General features: G+C 44.2%; 1 protein-coding gene across 2 annotated transcripts in view; it reads left to right on the forward strand.

Annotated features, from left to right (window-relative positions):
* The window catches only part of USP13 (ubiquitin specific peptidase 13), an 81,833-nt gene that overhangs the window by 9,149 nt on the left and 57,411 nt on the right, over nucleotides 1–15,273 (forward strand). For both annotated transcript variants that reach the window (XM_045030673.1, XM_045030674.1), the window contains exon 2: nucleotides 11,015–11,140. In XM_045030673.1, coding sequence (XP_044886608.1) covers nucleotides 11,015–11,140 — 126 coding nt within the window. The remainder of the gene's footprint in view (nucleotides 1–11,014; nucleotides 11,141–15,273) is intronic.

Below are 15,273 nucleotides of genomic sequence, written 5' to 3' on the forward strand. Positions count from 1 at the left end.
TTAAAACCTGGTTCAAGCTGATGTGTGAGTGAGTCCTCCATTTAAGATAGCTGTAAGAGACAGTTACGGGACCACACCAAAAACAAAACCCAAGGGCTTGTCTACACTTTAAAGGCTGCAGTGGCGGCACCGTTGTGCTTAGGTGAAGATGATACATACACCGAGGGGAAGGCTTCTTGCATCAGGGTAGGTACTCCACCTTCCTGAGAGGCGGTACCTATGTTGATGGGAAAAGCCCTTCCATTGATATAGTGCTGTCTACACCAGGAGTTAGGTTGGTATAACTGTGTGGGGACTGGATTTTCTCCACTCCTGAGCGACGTAGTTATATTGACATAAATTGCTAGGGTAGACCAAGCCTAACAGAGTCTGCCCAGAAACTAGCACTAGGCCCTGAAGGGGGTGGAGGGTTCGACAGGGTATTGTGACCAGGTGGGACTGGGTGTAGATGTGTGAGAGAACACACAGAAAGAAACTGAGATGAGATAAGACTGTCTGGGAGTAGGGAAAAAGCAAGAAAGCCAAGCAGTAGCCTCCACCTGTGAGCACAATTGTTACCCTGGAAAAAGCTAGAGAGAGCCTTTGGTTCTGGTGTTGGCTAAAAGAGTTTGGGGGCCTGGGAAGCAAGAAACTTCTTTTTGTTCTTGGTTCCTTCTGCATTCAGAGGCGCAGGATTTTGTACATTCTTTGTAAACAAACAAGATTGCATCAAAGAAGTATCTGGCTGCCACCAATTTCTGTTCCCAACTGAATCACACACAGAGCCCTGAATTTTGATTACCCATTCGGGTCAAAAAGGGCAACAGTGTTATTTATTTCAGAGTAGCAGCCATGTTAGTCTGTATCCGCAAAAAGAACAGGAGTACTTGTGGCACCTTAGAAACAAACAAATTTATTTGAGCATAAGCTTTCGTGGGCTACAGCCCACTTCATCGGACGCATGCAGTGGAAAATACAGTAGGAAGATATATACACAGAGAACATGAAACAATGGGTGTTACCATACATACTCTAACGAGAGTGATCAGTTAAGGTGAGCTATTACCAGCAGGAGAGAGAAATTTTTTTTGGTAGTGGTAATCAAAATGGTCCATTTGCAGCAGTTGACAAGAAGGAACAGTAGAGGGGGAAATAGTTTTACTTTGTATAATGACCCATCCCCTCCCAGTCTTTATTCAAGCCTAATTTAATGGTGTCCATTTTGCAAATTAATTCCAATTCAGCAGTCTCTCGGAGTCTGTTTTTGAAGTTTTTTTGTTGTAATATTGTGACTTTTAGGTCATCGAGTGACCAGGGAGATTGAAGTGTTCTCCGACTGGTTTTTGAATGTTATAATTCTTGACGTCAGATTTGTGTCCATTTATTCTTTTACGTAGAGACTGTCCGGTTTGGCCAATGTACATGGCAGAGGGACATTGCTGGCACATGATGGCATATATCACATTGGTAGATGTGCAGGTGAACGAGCCTCTGATAGTGTGGCTGATGTGATTAGGTCCTATGATGGTGTCCCCTGAATAGATATGTGGACAGAGTTGGCAGCGGGCTTTGTTGCAAGGATAGGTAATAGCTCACCTTAACTGATCACTCTCGTTAGAGTGTGTATGGTAACACCCATTGTTTCATGTTCTCTGGGTGTAAATATATATCTTCCTACTGTATTTTCCACTGCATGCATCCAGTGAAGTGGGCTGTAGCCCACGAAATCTTATGCTCAAATAAAATTGTTAGTCTCTAAGATGCCACAAGTACTCCTTTTTGCAGTGTTATTTATATAGAGCAGAGGTTCTCAAACTGGGCGTCATGCCCCCTCAGAGGGTTACAAGGTGGTTACATGGGGGTCGTGAGCTGTTGGCTCTGTGGGGCTGATAGCCTTGAGCTCCCATTAAATTAAATTACTCCCATTTTTAACTTGTAAGGGGGGGTCAGACTAAGATGCTGCTGTGTGAAAGGGGTCACCAGTACAAAAAGTGTGAAAACCACTGATATAGACTATAAGTATGTCTTGTGCACTACATAAAAGACAGGATCCCTGCCCTGAAGAACTTGCAAACTTGCTCAGGCAAAACATGACACAGGGAGAGATGACATCCGAAAAAGGGGTGGAAATTGGAGTGTCAATGTGTTATGTTCAGATTTTGCATATCTTAGACATATCTGCTCTGAACATTAGATCTTGCATGTGAAATATTGCAACTGCAGTGCACGCTACCTGTCTGACATAGATTGTTAGTTTGGTCCTATAGCTCGCTTCCACCGGTTGCAGAAAGGGATTTGTTTTAGCAGCACAAAGCTCAGCCTCATTGCAGCTGCAAAATCTTGCTGCTGATGACAGCTTCTAATGTAGATCTTGCTGACTTGGTTTTGTGAGTGGGGAGGTCAGTAATGGTTATATTAGAATTCCCAAAGGGTTCAACTGCCGTATGCTTTGCTCTTTATCGGTCAGTACAATGCAGACTGAAGTCTTTTAGTGAGTGTGTAATTGGCATCAGTGATCCTGTTGCATGTAACTTTCTAGTAATATCAGTGTTCTCCCTTAGGTCAAAGTATCTCAACACAGATATGAAAACCATTGTCTCTTTTTAATGATGGGGTGGGGAGGCAGTAAAGCAGAGCAAAAGGTGACAAGAATTTAATAAATCTGGACATTGCTCCAGACAGATGATTTTGGCTGAGCTGCAAAGTGGCTTGTTTTTCCTGTGCTGGAATTACTGATATGGTGCATTGCTTGGTTGCATGTGTCAGATTGCAAAGTATGAGCAGCGATCCTTGTTTAGATATGGCTGAAGGTCTTTAGTTAGGTGGTGGGGCACATCAGGGACCACATTTTTATTTTCATTGCGCTCCAGGAAGATATTGTAGCTTACACCTCTCTGATGGATGAGTTCTTTGCTGCCTGGCAGTGCACTTTGATACTAAAACTAACCAGATTGTTACTTCTACACCAAGTCTCTAAAATAGCCAAGTATGAGTAGAATTTGCAGGGGTGACGCACGCAGCAACTCCCATAAGAGAAACAGCCATGCTGCTTTGGCTATCCACCAGGTTGGGGTTTTCCTTACATAGCTACACAAGGACATTATAAACACAGGCAAGGTGTAAATCTGGGTATTACCAGCCATCAACACCATCATTATTATTGATTGAACTGCAAGTGAGTTTCATGTACCATGTGGTTATTCAAAGGCCTTCAAATGTCCTTTGGACAGTGGTCCCCAAATTGTGGGGTGTGCCCCCTAACAGGGCCCAGCAGGGTCTGGGCCAACCCCAGACCGGGGGCGGGGAGGGACCACCACCCAGCCCTACTCTGCCCCCAACTCCGCTCCGACCCTGCCCCAGCCCCTGGCTGCAGCTGTGGCTCCAGGCCCCTGGCTGCGGCCTCACTCCTAACTGCCGACTTTGGCTCCAGCCCCTGGCTCTACTCCCGGCCCCCAGCCCCGGTTCTGGGCCCAGGGGAGCACGGACACATTCCATTATTGGGGTGGGTGGGGCGCAAGAGGAAAAGTTTGGGCACCATTGCCCTAGGAGGACTAATATCTGCTGGATCCCATGGCAGAATATAATTTCTGTTCCTGTGTCACAAGTCAAGAGTGCTCCATGAGCCTCCTTTGTCTTGCCATCAGAACTACTCAGTAATATAGAGGCCATGCTACTGCTTGTGAACATGCCTAAACAGATTGCTTCAGAATGGTGAGATCTCTGGTTCCATGAGAGGAACTGCTTTGACTTACAGAAGCGAGCGATCTTTAGAATGGTGGTTAGGTTTCATTTTAGTGTCTCTGTGTAGATACTATCAAACGGAACACAGGAATTTCCACGCTGGATCTGACCAACAGTCCATCTATCTCAGTATCGTGTCTCCAATGGTGGCAAGTACCAGGTACATCAGAGGTGGTGTAAGAAACCCTCAACAGGCAGTTATGGGGTAATCTGTCCCAAGGGAAAGTTTCTTCCTAACCCAAAATACCTAAAAGTTGATTTTAAGCTGGAGACATGAAGGTTTATACCCTGTCCAAACCTCTTGTTTATATTAGTAATATGTAGCATTGTAACTGGATATTCTATCAATAGAAATGTCTGATCCTTTGTTGAATCCTGCTAAGATCTTAGTGTCAAAGATCTTTTGTGGCAATGAGTTCCCCAGGCTAACTATACTGTGAGTGGGAATGTATTTCCTTTTAACTGCTTAAAATTTGCCACCTTTCAACAGAGTTGAATGTTTTCTTGCTCCTGTGTACCTGATGAATAGAAATTCCTGACCTCCCTTCTCTCCAACATTTGTTGTTTTGTATACACTGATGACAAGACATAATAAAATAAAATAGTGACTCTGTTTTAAAAAAAAAAAAAAAGGAGGTGGGAAGTTATAGTTTGGACTAGTCCAGTTGCTAGCAGCCTTGCTCTTCTTCTCCTCCTGTCTTCCATCTTTCCCTTCCCCACTCATTTTTTCTTGTGTCCCTCTTGTCCTGCCTTTTATTTGTATCTCTTTTTTCCTGCCCCCCCCCTCCTGTAGTTTGCTTGTCTTCTCTCCACTCTGCATTTCCATAGGTTTTTCCTTTCATCCCTCATTTGTGTGTGGTGTTCTTTACTGCTTCATTTGTTTGTGTCTGCATCTTGATTAATCAAGTGGCAGGCTTGTGTCTGTGTTCTTGCCCAATAGCACGTTGACTAGATTCCAGCACCCAATGCACAGTTTAAATACTGGTAAATTAATGCAGGTTACTGTATCTGGTATACTTGGCGGCTGGGATGTGGTTTTTTTTTTTAATTGTGCTGGGGCAATCTTCATGTGCCGTTGTATTCATTCACTCTGACATGATTTGCTTTTATTGTTCCAGTGTCAGTAGCAATGGAGAATGTGAGACACCTGCTTTCTTTTTGTTCCCCATTGTAAGCAATTACATATTGTTCAGATGATTATTAAATTCTGAAGCTTCTGCCATCTTTTGACCTTTTAAACATTTATGAAATAGGAAGGCTATCACTTCATTAAGCTACTGTCAGGTTCCTACATTCTGGATATTATAGAAATTCTCTTTTAACCCTTCCAAATACAGTAAAGATTGTATTATAGCTGTACTTTTTTACAGCAGGAGGTTTTTGGTTGGCCACAACCAGACTTGTGATGGTGATCACAGATGATCTATCTCTCTCAGGAGGACCCTAAAATGTTTCACTGGCTCATCATTTCTGTAGGGATAAATCTTAGTTTCGTTGAAGACTATGGCAAAACTCCCATCGATTCCATTGGCTTAAGGATTTGTCCCTTAATGCAAGAAATCTCAATTAGAGATTAGTTGTTGGTGGATAATCCCCTGGTAACTACTATCATCTCGTAACATCTGAGATAATTATTGAGGATCGTGAGATTTAATGTATCCTTTTTCGTCTTTCCTGTGGTACATACTGGTATGTTTTACTATGGGACTGTTCACCATGTTAGCGGCTCTGTAACAGCCACATGTCCTTATACATTATTATCCTAGTCATGTCAGGAAATGAAAATGTTAAACCGTAGATTTCCCTAGGGGACTGACTGGCTCAGGGATTGGCAATAGGATACAGGTCACCGGTTCAAATCCAAATCAGGTTGGTAGGGACTGAACGCCATTAGCATCTGATAGCTGTTGGTGTCCTGTTTCAGAGTAGCAGCCGTGTTAGTCTGTATCCGCAAAAAGAACAGGAGTACTTGTGGCACCTTAGAGACTAACAAATTTATTTCAGCATGAGCTTTCGTGAGCTACAGCCCACTTCTTCGGATGCATAGAATGGAACACACAGACATGGTGATCTCATGCTGGTTCCTTGTGGATTGGTGTGTGTGTTCCCCAGCCTTCCCATCACCAGTGTTCTTGCTCCATCTCCCTCCTCTCTCCCCAAAGTTTGAAGGGAGGTGGATCCTATCATGTTTTAACTTTATACCTCCATGGATTCCCTTCCGGGAAAGCCTTTTCCAGCCTTTATTTTAACACAAAGTACTGTCTAAATGATGTTATAAGATAATCTTTCTAGACTGTCTGCTTTTTGGAGCAGGGACCGTGCCTTCCTCTGTGTTTGGAAAGCACTTAGCACACTGTGGTCACTCCTGCAATGTAAATGATGAAGAATAGTAAGCAGTGTTGCAAGGAAAACTTGCATTTACTCCCACTTCGTGGGTGCATGTTGTTACAAAGCCTTCCCTCTATCTTTAGGGGAAGATTCTGCTTGTTTGCCAGGACTGAATGGGTGAGAAGGCTGCACTAGTCTCTTACTAGAAGGTCCTTCTAGGTCAGGATCAAGGCCCACTGTCAGAGCAGTGGGTAGAAGCTTCCACCTTAACACTGTCTTTGGACTTTGAAAAAGTAAAAGAAAACACTGTCTCCAGGTTCTCCATCCCAGAGTTTACACTGATCCCAGTGCATGTTGGGACAGGACTTTGGTTGTTTAGTTCAGGCTGAGTGGATACTACAGTAGCATGGGCATGATCAGTAAAACTCCTCTTTATGCACCTCACTACTGAACCTTCGTGATTTTGGTTGTAGAGAGCTCCCAGTCCCTGGGAACTGTATTTTGTTCTTGTCTGCAGATAAATAGTGTGCTTGAGTCTCTGGCACCTTTCACCAAAACAAAAATGCACTCACATTAAAAAAAAAAAAATCAGTAAAAAAGGTTTTCCACCATAGCCACTTAGAAGTCTAGGATGAATGTTGCCTCCTTCCAGGCCATATGGTATTTCCTATAGGTAAAATTCACCAGCACAAGGCCCAGGGCCCCAGTTAGGCCCTCGGAATAGGGTTTGAATGTAGGCCCTCAGAATAGGGCTAGAATGGGTGTTAAGTGGAGCAAGGGCCTGGCTCTCTGCATAAGGGTGAATTTCATATATCAGAGAGATCTAGTCCTTACCATTAATGCTGTTTTACCATGACTGTGTTAGATTTTTGAACACAATCTTTTCTTCTGTCCAGGTTGTGTGAGAGAACAGAGAGAAATAACTCTCCTGTTAGTAACCACCAGCTAACTTACGCAGCTTCCACATTTAGCATATGTCCTGAAAATGTCAAATAGTTGCCATAGCCTTCTTACCAAAAGAGCTGAGTGCTGTCATGGAGTCGCTCCGGGAAAAAAGAGAACGCAGTGTCTCCGAGAAAACAGAATTGTAAACAAAGTTCCCGAAACACCTATCCATTGACAATGGGATATATTTTTATTTAGGCCGCGCATCCACAGGCTTCCTTTAACTGGGATGCAGCCTTGACTTTTTGTGAGAATGCTTTAGCTGTGGAGATAATAAAGGATGTAAAAGAAAAGGGACAAGGAATGACCGTATATGTCAGGTGGCTTCCATGTTTCGTATACTAAAGATCTATGTGTGTATTTGTCTGCAAAACTCTATGCTAGAGGTCAAAAAAGACTATTATAATGATCCCTTATGACCTTAAACTGTGTGAATCTATGAAAACATATATTGGGGATGATTTTAAAATAAATTATTATTACTACTTTATGTCAGTGATGTCCTGGGTGGTTCATAATGGTAGATGCAACCCTTGCTTCAAAGGTCTTGATCGTTTAAAGTTCAGGGGGGGTTGATGTTAAATAGAATCAGGGCCATCCTTAGGCATATGTAAAGCACCCGAAAATCCGGGGCACCACTGGAACCATAGAAGCTGACTTCTCATCTTGCCGGGGGGTGCTTGACCCCCTCACTTCTGCTCCAGGCCCCGCCCCCACTTCAATCCTTCCCCAAACCTCTGTCCCGCCTCTTCCCACTCCTGCTCCACCCCCGCCCCTCCTCTTCCCCGAGGGCGCCCCGTCCCCACTCCTTCCTCTCCCTCCCAGAGTTTGAACGCCGCAAATCAGCTGTTCGCAGCGCTCCAAAAGCGCTGGGAGGGAGGGGGAGGAGCTGGTAAGCTCAGGGCTGCCGGCGTGCGAGAGGCGAGGGGGGTATAGGAGGGGAGCTTGGTGCCAGTGGGTGCTCCACACCCACTAAATTTTCCCCGGCGCATCCACCCACGGAGTCCGCACCTATAACCAGGACAGCAGGTAAGAGTGAGTCAGTGTTCGCACATCCAGGGCACTCTGCAGTCGCCTTACCAGGCAGAAGGCAGGGGCCATATTCACAGAGCCGAATGCGCCAGCGTAGAGGCACCAGTTTAATAATACTGCATAGGGCCCCATAAATCCTAAGGACGGCCATGAATAGAATGCATAAATAATTTTTTTCCCCCAAGTGGATGATGAATAAAATAGAGATGAGTTAGCTGAATAGTTTAAAGACATGACTTCTGGCTGTAGCACATCCATCATTGTAGTTTCTAGGCACTGGAGTTCTGAATGGTTGGGTGGGCTGATCTTAGGTTTGAAAGACCTAGACAACCCTTCCTCTAACTCCACACACTTCTGACAGATCCCAGCAGGGTCAGTTCAGCCTTGTAAGACAGAACTCTGCAGGAGAAGTGCAAACCATGCAGTTTGCTATTGCAGATCTTTCAGGTGAACCTGAAAAACCAAAGGTGCGTCTGTTTTGGTTCATGTTAAAGAAACCACATTACTTTCCACAAGAGGAAAGTGTTTGCCCAAGAGTCTTGGGATAAAATGTCATTCTCTCTTCTCTCCTCCCTCCGCTTGTTCATCTCCACCATTGCTACTGTGTAGTGCTCTATTCAGCAGTTTTCTGACTCCTGCTCTCCATCACAGAAACAGCAGCATTTCACTGGTGCTGTATGTGTATAAGATCCAATCCTGCAGCCCTTTCCAATGCTTGAAATTCCTGCATAAGTAGCCATATTGACACGAATGGGAACATATGTGTAAATAAGGACTACTTGTATGAAAGAGAGTTGCATGATCAAGTCATGACATGCTTTGGGATCTTGTAAAGAGAGATTTGGGATAAGTGGTGGAGCAATGTATAGGAGGATATGAAGTAGCTGACTTTCAGCAAACAGCTAGGATTGTGCTCTGTGTATGCATCTGTAATATTAAAATCTGTTTTAGTCCAACTTCATCTTGCACATGTAAAGTTCACAGCAGTAACCGTGGGATGTTCATCACAGATCAGCGTCTACAACAAAGCCACTGTGATGACAATATGAAATTATAAACTACCCTGGCTGGCTGTGCCCATCTCCTCTCTCTAATTTAGCAAGGGTACCCTGCAGTTTGGGCATGACTCTGTATTTTCTTTTCATACATACAAACTCCCATGTAGAAGACACATGCCACCCCCCAACAGAAACACTGACTAGTAAACATGGTTTGAATTTTGTATTTTTAGCCTAGAAGTTTGCACGTTTGAGGTGAACTGGATTAATAGGCCCAATGCTTGGGGAGGAATTTAGTCAGGCACTAAATAACCCAGGCCGTTTTAGCACTATCAGCCATTCAGAGTGTTCTTTCGGCACCTCAGGTGATTTTGGATAAAACAATGACTCCGAACTCGAGAGAGTACATTTAGTCCTGTTTCCTGTCCATAGTCTTGATGTCTGAGTTTTTCACATACAAGAGATACAAGAACACACCTACCCCTGTAACAATTCGTGATCAAGAATGATGTGTATGTTCCTTATGTGTAACATTTTGAAGCCATTGTTGACTCTTGTTGCTCGATACACTAGCAGTATCTAAGCTAGCTATGAGTGACTTCAGCTAGTGGTGTTTCCAGAGAATCAGAAGTGAGATGTTTTGTCATCCTGCAGATCAGAATGCAAGGAAGGTCAAAGTGCTTTTAAAAGGACCTCCCTTTGTTCTGCACCACCCCCGTGAAACAATAGATACATTTTTCAAGCCCTTTCTAGTAGTCTGGCACCTACTAACCAGGTGACCATTAGTACCCTAGTTCGAATGATTTGGGAGGGAGCTGGTGACAGTGGGATTCTGGGGCAATTCCCTGGTCTGTGAGCCAGCTTCAACACCCAGCTATTGGGAAAGAGAAAAGTACTGAGTTGCTTTACCTGGACCCTCCTGGGGATTTCAGTCTTTCTAATCAATCTAGAGGGGGTGTAACTCATGATTCTCCTCTGCTATACTTGTTTTAAGTTTCCTTACTCTATGATTAGGGCCAATGCCTGCCTCTGTTCATAGATGTCTCAAACAGAAGCAGAGCAAAACCAAGATGATTATTAACAATTTCACTTTGCCCAGTGGGTTCTAGACAGGAGCTGTGAAACAGGCCAGAATCTCGGGAGTAACTCTGTACAGCTTGGGAAAGCAATGATCAAGAGAAGAGGCACTGAAGTAATCAGCCAGTTTTCACCCTTAGGAGGACAGCTCTGCACCAGTTCCCATTCAGAAGGTTATCTTTGTAACCCTAGGGCTAGAGATGTTATATTATTTAAAATGAAAGCTTAGATTCTCCTGGTATTGATGGCTTAGCAGCCTCCCCTTTCCCGCAAAGTGCTCACACTCGCCAAGGGATACCTTCCTCTTGCAAAGGATGAATAGTCAAATGGATTTTTCAAGGCCTGCTACTAGACATCAGGTCTTGACACACTTAGGCTATATCTACACTACCACTTATGTCGGTATAACTTAGGTCACTTAGGGGTGTGAATAAGCCATCCCCCCGGGCGACAGTAGTTACACCAACCTAACTGTCGGTGTGGACAGTGCTATATTGGCAGGAGAACTTCTCCTGCCGACATGGCTGCCACTGCTTGTTGGGGGCGAATTAATTAAGTCAGTGGGAAAGCTCTCGCCCGTCGGCTTAGAGTGGCTCCATTAGAGAGCTTATAGCTGCACCGGTGCAGTTGCGTTGCTGTAAACTCTTTAGTGGTGCCATAACCTTGTTAACCTTCAGTGTTACAGTCACTGTGGTCCAATCAGCTGCTGGTATACATTGTCATATGGTGTGGAAGATACTTAAAAGGAAGACAACTCTCTGTGCTCTATAACCTGATATGTAAGCGTGTGATGTGCTAATGTGATAAGGGGAGGGTGCAATAGGTTGTGGTTCCTAACTGTCTCTGCTTGCTGGTGTCTCTCTGTCCCATTCAGTTCCTTCTGTACGGTAACTGTTTTCTATGATTCCTTTCAGGATTCAGAAGGAGGTCTCTATGTGTGCATGAACACGTTTCTGGGATTTGGAAGGGAACACGTTGAAAGGCACTATCGAAAAACAGGACAGTGTGTATATATGCATCTGAAACGACATGTGATAGAGGTGAGATTTCTAGCTTCCAGACCTGCTGTTCGGATAGTTCTTATACCTCCTATGCAAGTTCAGATAAAGTTTCTGGGAGATGAGCCAAACCTGAAATGTCAAAGCTGACCCCCTTTGAATTTTGGGCTGGATAGAGGTCAGATTCAGATCCTTGGGTTCAAACTCAACTGTGCAGTTTTTATTCAAACCGCCAGGGGCCAGATTTTTAAAGGTACTTAGTTACCTAAAGATGCACGTTGGTGTGTATGGTGATTCTTCCCCACCCAAGCACGTAGGTGTTTAATTCCCATTGCTTTTACTGGGCACCTATGCTCATCTTTAGGTGCCTAAGTAGCTTTAAAAATCTGGACCAGGAGGCCTGTACACTGGTTCTGGTTCAGATATATTTGGAATCTTCTGAGAACAAGGGTTTTCATGAGAGTTTGGCTCAAGCTGGCAGAAATTTACTCAGAAGAGTGAACCTTAGTCCTCACTGGGCTGTAATCCAAACTGTAGCCTGAAATGGATCCTAGATCCAAACACTGCTTCCCAGATCAATCTCTTATAATACAGACAAGCTTCCTATTAGTTATACTTCCCTGCTGTTACTGGATTACTGTTGATATCAAATGTTAAGGTCAACTGTGTGTTTGCACATGTGCATGTATTTGTTTGGTGTTTGTATTCTAATACAATGGGCTGTTAATGAACTCTGACCCAAACAGAGCGGAAGGGACGTGGTGTGGTTTGGTTGGATGTGCCACTCAGTTTACTTTCCAATGTAGCTTTGAATCTTTGGGCCAGTTACTGGGACTGAGATAGTTACCTAGGGTGGGACAAAGAGTGCTTCCTGTTGCTCCACAGCAGTGATCTTTTTGGCTGATCAAGGATCTCCCTTGAACTTGGAAAAATGTCCTGTCCATTCTTACTTTATCAGAAGAGTGGTAGCTGCAAGTTGGGGTGAGTGGATGTATGCTATAAATTAGGGGAATCCTCTGTCCCTGGGCAGTTGGGAAATAGCTGCATTTCCATCACACTGTTACTGTAAACTTGTTGTAGACTGGGCAGGTTCTAGCAAATGTTCTTTTGGTGAGTGGATTTGGTGCTTGTGAAAGGTAATTGCACTGACTAGAGCCAGGTGGGCAGAAGTATCACCCCTCGCCTCCAATGTCCTTGTTATTCTAGTCGTGAGAGAGTCGGCTAGGGTATGTCTACATTACCCGCCGGATCGGCGGGTAGCGATCGATCTATCGGGGATCGATTTATCGCATGTAGTGTAGACGTGATAAATCGATCCCTGATCACTCTCCCATTGACTGCTGAACTCCTGCTCGGCGAGAGGTGGAAGCAAAGTCGACGGGGGAGTGGCAGCCGTCAATCCCGCGCCACGAGGACGCGAAGTAAATGGAAGTCGATCTAAGATACGTCGACTTCAGCTACACTGTTCTCATAGCTGAAATTGCATATCTTAGATCGATCCCGCTTCCCCCTAGTGTAGACCAGGCCCTAGTCTTGCCAAAGTATATGGGAGGTTTCTGTATAAATCCAAATTGGGGTTAAAATGGGATCTCCAAAATCCCTTTGCTTGTTGTGTTGACAAGGATTTGAACCAAGATCTCTAGAGATGAAAAGCAAGTACACTGATGGTCACCTCAGTGTCAAAGTAAACATAGGCGGCTAGATCACTGCAAAGACACTCCTCCCCTACTTAGGAATCTCGAGGCTTCTTTGTGGGTTGCAGCTGTACCATCTTGTGTAGGACATTGGGAGAACTCAGCTGCCAGGTTCAGCAAGATTGGTGTAGTACGTGGCTAGTGGATGATACAGTGGTAATTGATAAGGCAGTACTCTTCTGTCCACCTGGAGCCTGTTGAGTAATAATAATGGCTGCAGCATTCCACCGCAGAGGTGGCTGAATGTCCATAACTTCTAGAGTTTGTAACCCACGTTGGGATCCTTCTGGATGAGAGGGGACATATAAACTCAGAATACGATAGTATTACTATTTCTCTGAGAAACAAGGGATGTCTAGCACAATGCCCCTATGTTAATTGCGTGTGTATATGTACGTGTGTTTGGATGTCTCCAAAGGTTTAGATCAGGGGTAGGCAACCAAAGGCGGCACACAAGTTGATTTTCAGTGGCACTCACACTGCCCAAGTCCTGGCCACCGGTCCGGGGGACTCTGCATTTTAATTTAATTTTAAATGAAGCTTCTTAAACATTTTATTTACTTTACATACAACAATAGTTTAGTTCTATATTATAGACTTATAGAAAGAGACCTTTTAAAAATGTTAAAATGTATTACTGGCACGTGAAACCTTAAATTAGAGTGAATAAATGAAGACTCGGCACACCACTTCTGCAAGAGCAGCAAAGAATCCTGTGGCACCTTGCATCTGAAGAAGTGGGTATTTACCCACGAAAGCTCATGCTGCAAAACGTCTGTTAGTCTATAAGGTGCCACAGGATTCTTTGCTGCTTTTACAGATCCAGACTAACACGGCTACCCCTCTGATACTTGACACTTCTGCAAGGTTGCCGACCCCTGGTTTAGATACAGTGGGGTGAAAATGAAAACTACTTCTATGCTTCACTTTTGCTGGACAACATCATAAATTCATATATGTCTTCATGTTACCGTACTAGATGTTTGGCCTTAGGACATTAACATTAATTAAATGAGTTAATTGGAACTATAAAAATATAATTGAATGGGCTCTATTGATCCACACAAGTTTGCAGATGTGTTGTCTTGAAGTCTCAAATGACCCCACATTTTGTCTATTCTCAGGAAGACCAATGTTCATGTTTTCTGATGAATGGCTTGTACCTTAGTGCAAATGGGCAGGCATTTGTGTGTTGCCCCTGGAAAGAGTAGTTCAGCTCATTCGGGTACTCAGAGATATCAGCAAGGTTGGCGAAGCCTGCCGCCCATACTGAATGATTGAAGGGATCAGTAAGGAGAAACTTGTGATCCTTTGTGAGGACCTGTATTTCTGCTCTTAAAGCAGCTTGTTGGGATATTGCTACCTTGTGGGAGCCATCTCCCTCCTGTGGAGTTGCTAGTGATGGAGTCCCATGTCATAGCAAAACAATGCCAAATGTTGAGAATCCATTAGACTGCCTCTAATGAGGTTCACCTGCTTGACAGCTTAATGAAGGACCCAGCGCAGGTTCTCGGATGCTTACTAAGAACTAGGGCTGTATGAGACAGAGAAGCCATGCGGCACTGGGTGCAGTGACTTTGGATGGATGTGACCAGGTTGCTATTCTTGTCTCTCATTGTCTTGGGATCATCCCTGCAGAATGTGGAAGTCTTTGTCGCTTCCTGAAGTGTCTGGGATAAGTATCAGCTGTGTGTCCTGGCACAGTTTTACAAAAGAGCAAGGGGCAGGTCCTCTGCTTGCGTAAATTGTCGTAGCTCCATTGATTTCAGTGGAGCTATGGCAGCTTATACTAGTGAAGGATTTGTTCCCAAGTCATCTTCCATAGAATCAATAGGAAACATATGTCACTGGCACTGCAAGCTGAGCAGCACCCCCACGGTAGCAATGTCAGTTGACTCATCAAATTGAATTTTTATGTAGTCATTTTTTTCTGAGATTTAAAAACCAGGCACTCTTCTGCAGCCTCAATGGCTGTGTTGCCAGTACTGTGCACGGCAGGGATATAACACAGGCAATGTTCAGTTGGTTGCTCTCTCTGCCTTAGGCCCCGTGACTTTTGAAACCATTGCGCTGCATTGGGAAGGGTAAGATTTGCTACATGGCAGGTGCTCAGATAGCGATGGGCCCTCTTGTGAGAACATAGATAACATGGTGGTTCATTACACAGATCTGCGATTTATCGAGCTGCCAAATAAGGTTCCTGACACTTAGTTCAAGTAACATGGAGAGACCGACATAGCACTCCTATTACTAATTATACCTGCTCCTGTATTTTGTACTTATACATCTGTGAAGTGGGTTCTAGCCCACGAAAGCTTATGCCCAAATAAATTTCTTAGTCTCTAAGGTGCCACAAGGACTCCTCATTTTTTTTACTTCGCACTGACTCTGCCTTCTATTGGAGGATCTTAAAATGCTTTACAAGTATTAATTAATGCTTGTAATAGCCTGTGAGGGAGGAAAGTTATCACCTCCGGCTTA

The sequence above is a fragment of the Mauremys mutica genome, chromosome 9, assembly GCF_020497125.1.
Source record: "Mauremys mutica isolate MM-2020 ecotype Southern chromosome 9, ASM2049712v1, whole genome shotgun sequence".
Lineage (NCBI taxonomy): Eukaryota > Metazoa > Chordata > Testudines > Geoemydidae > Mauremys > Mauremys mutica.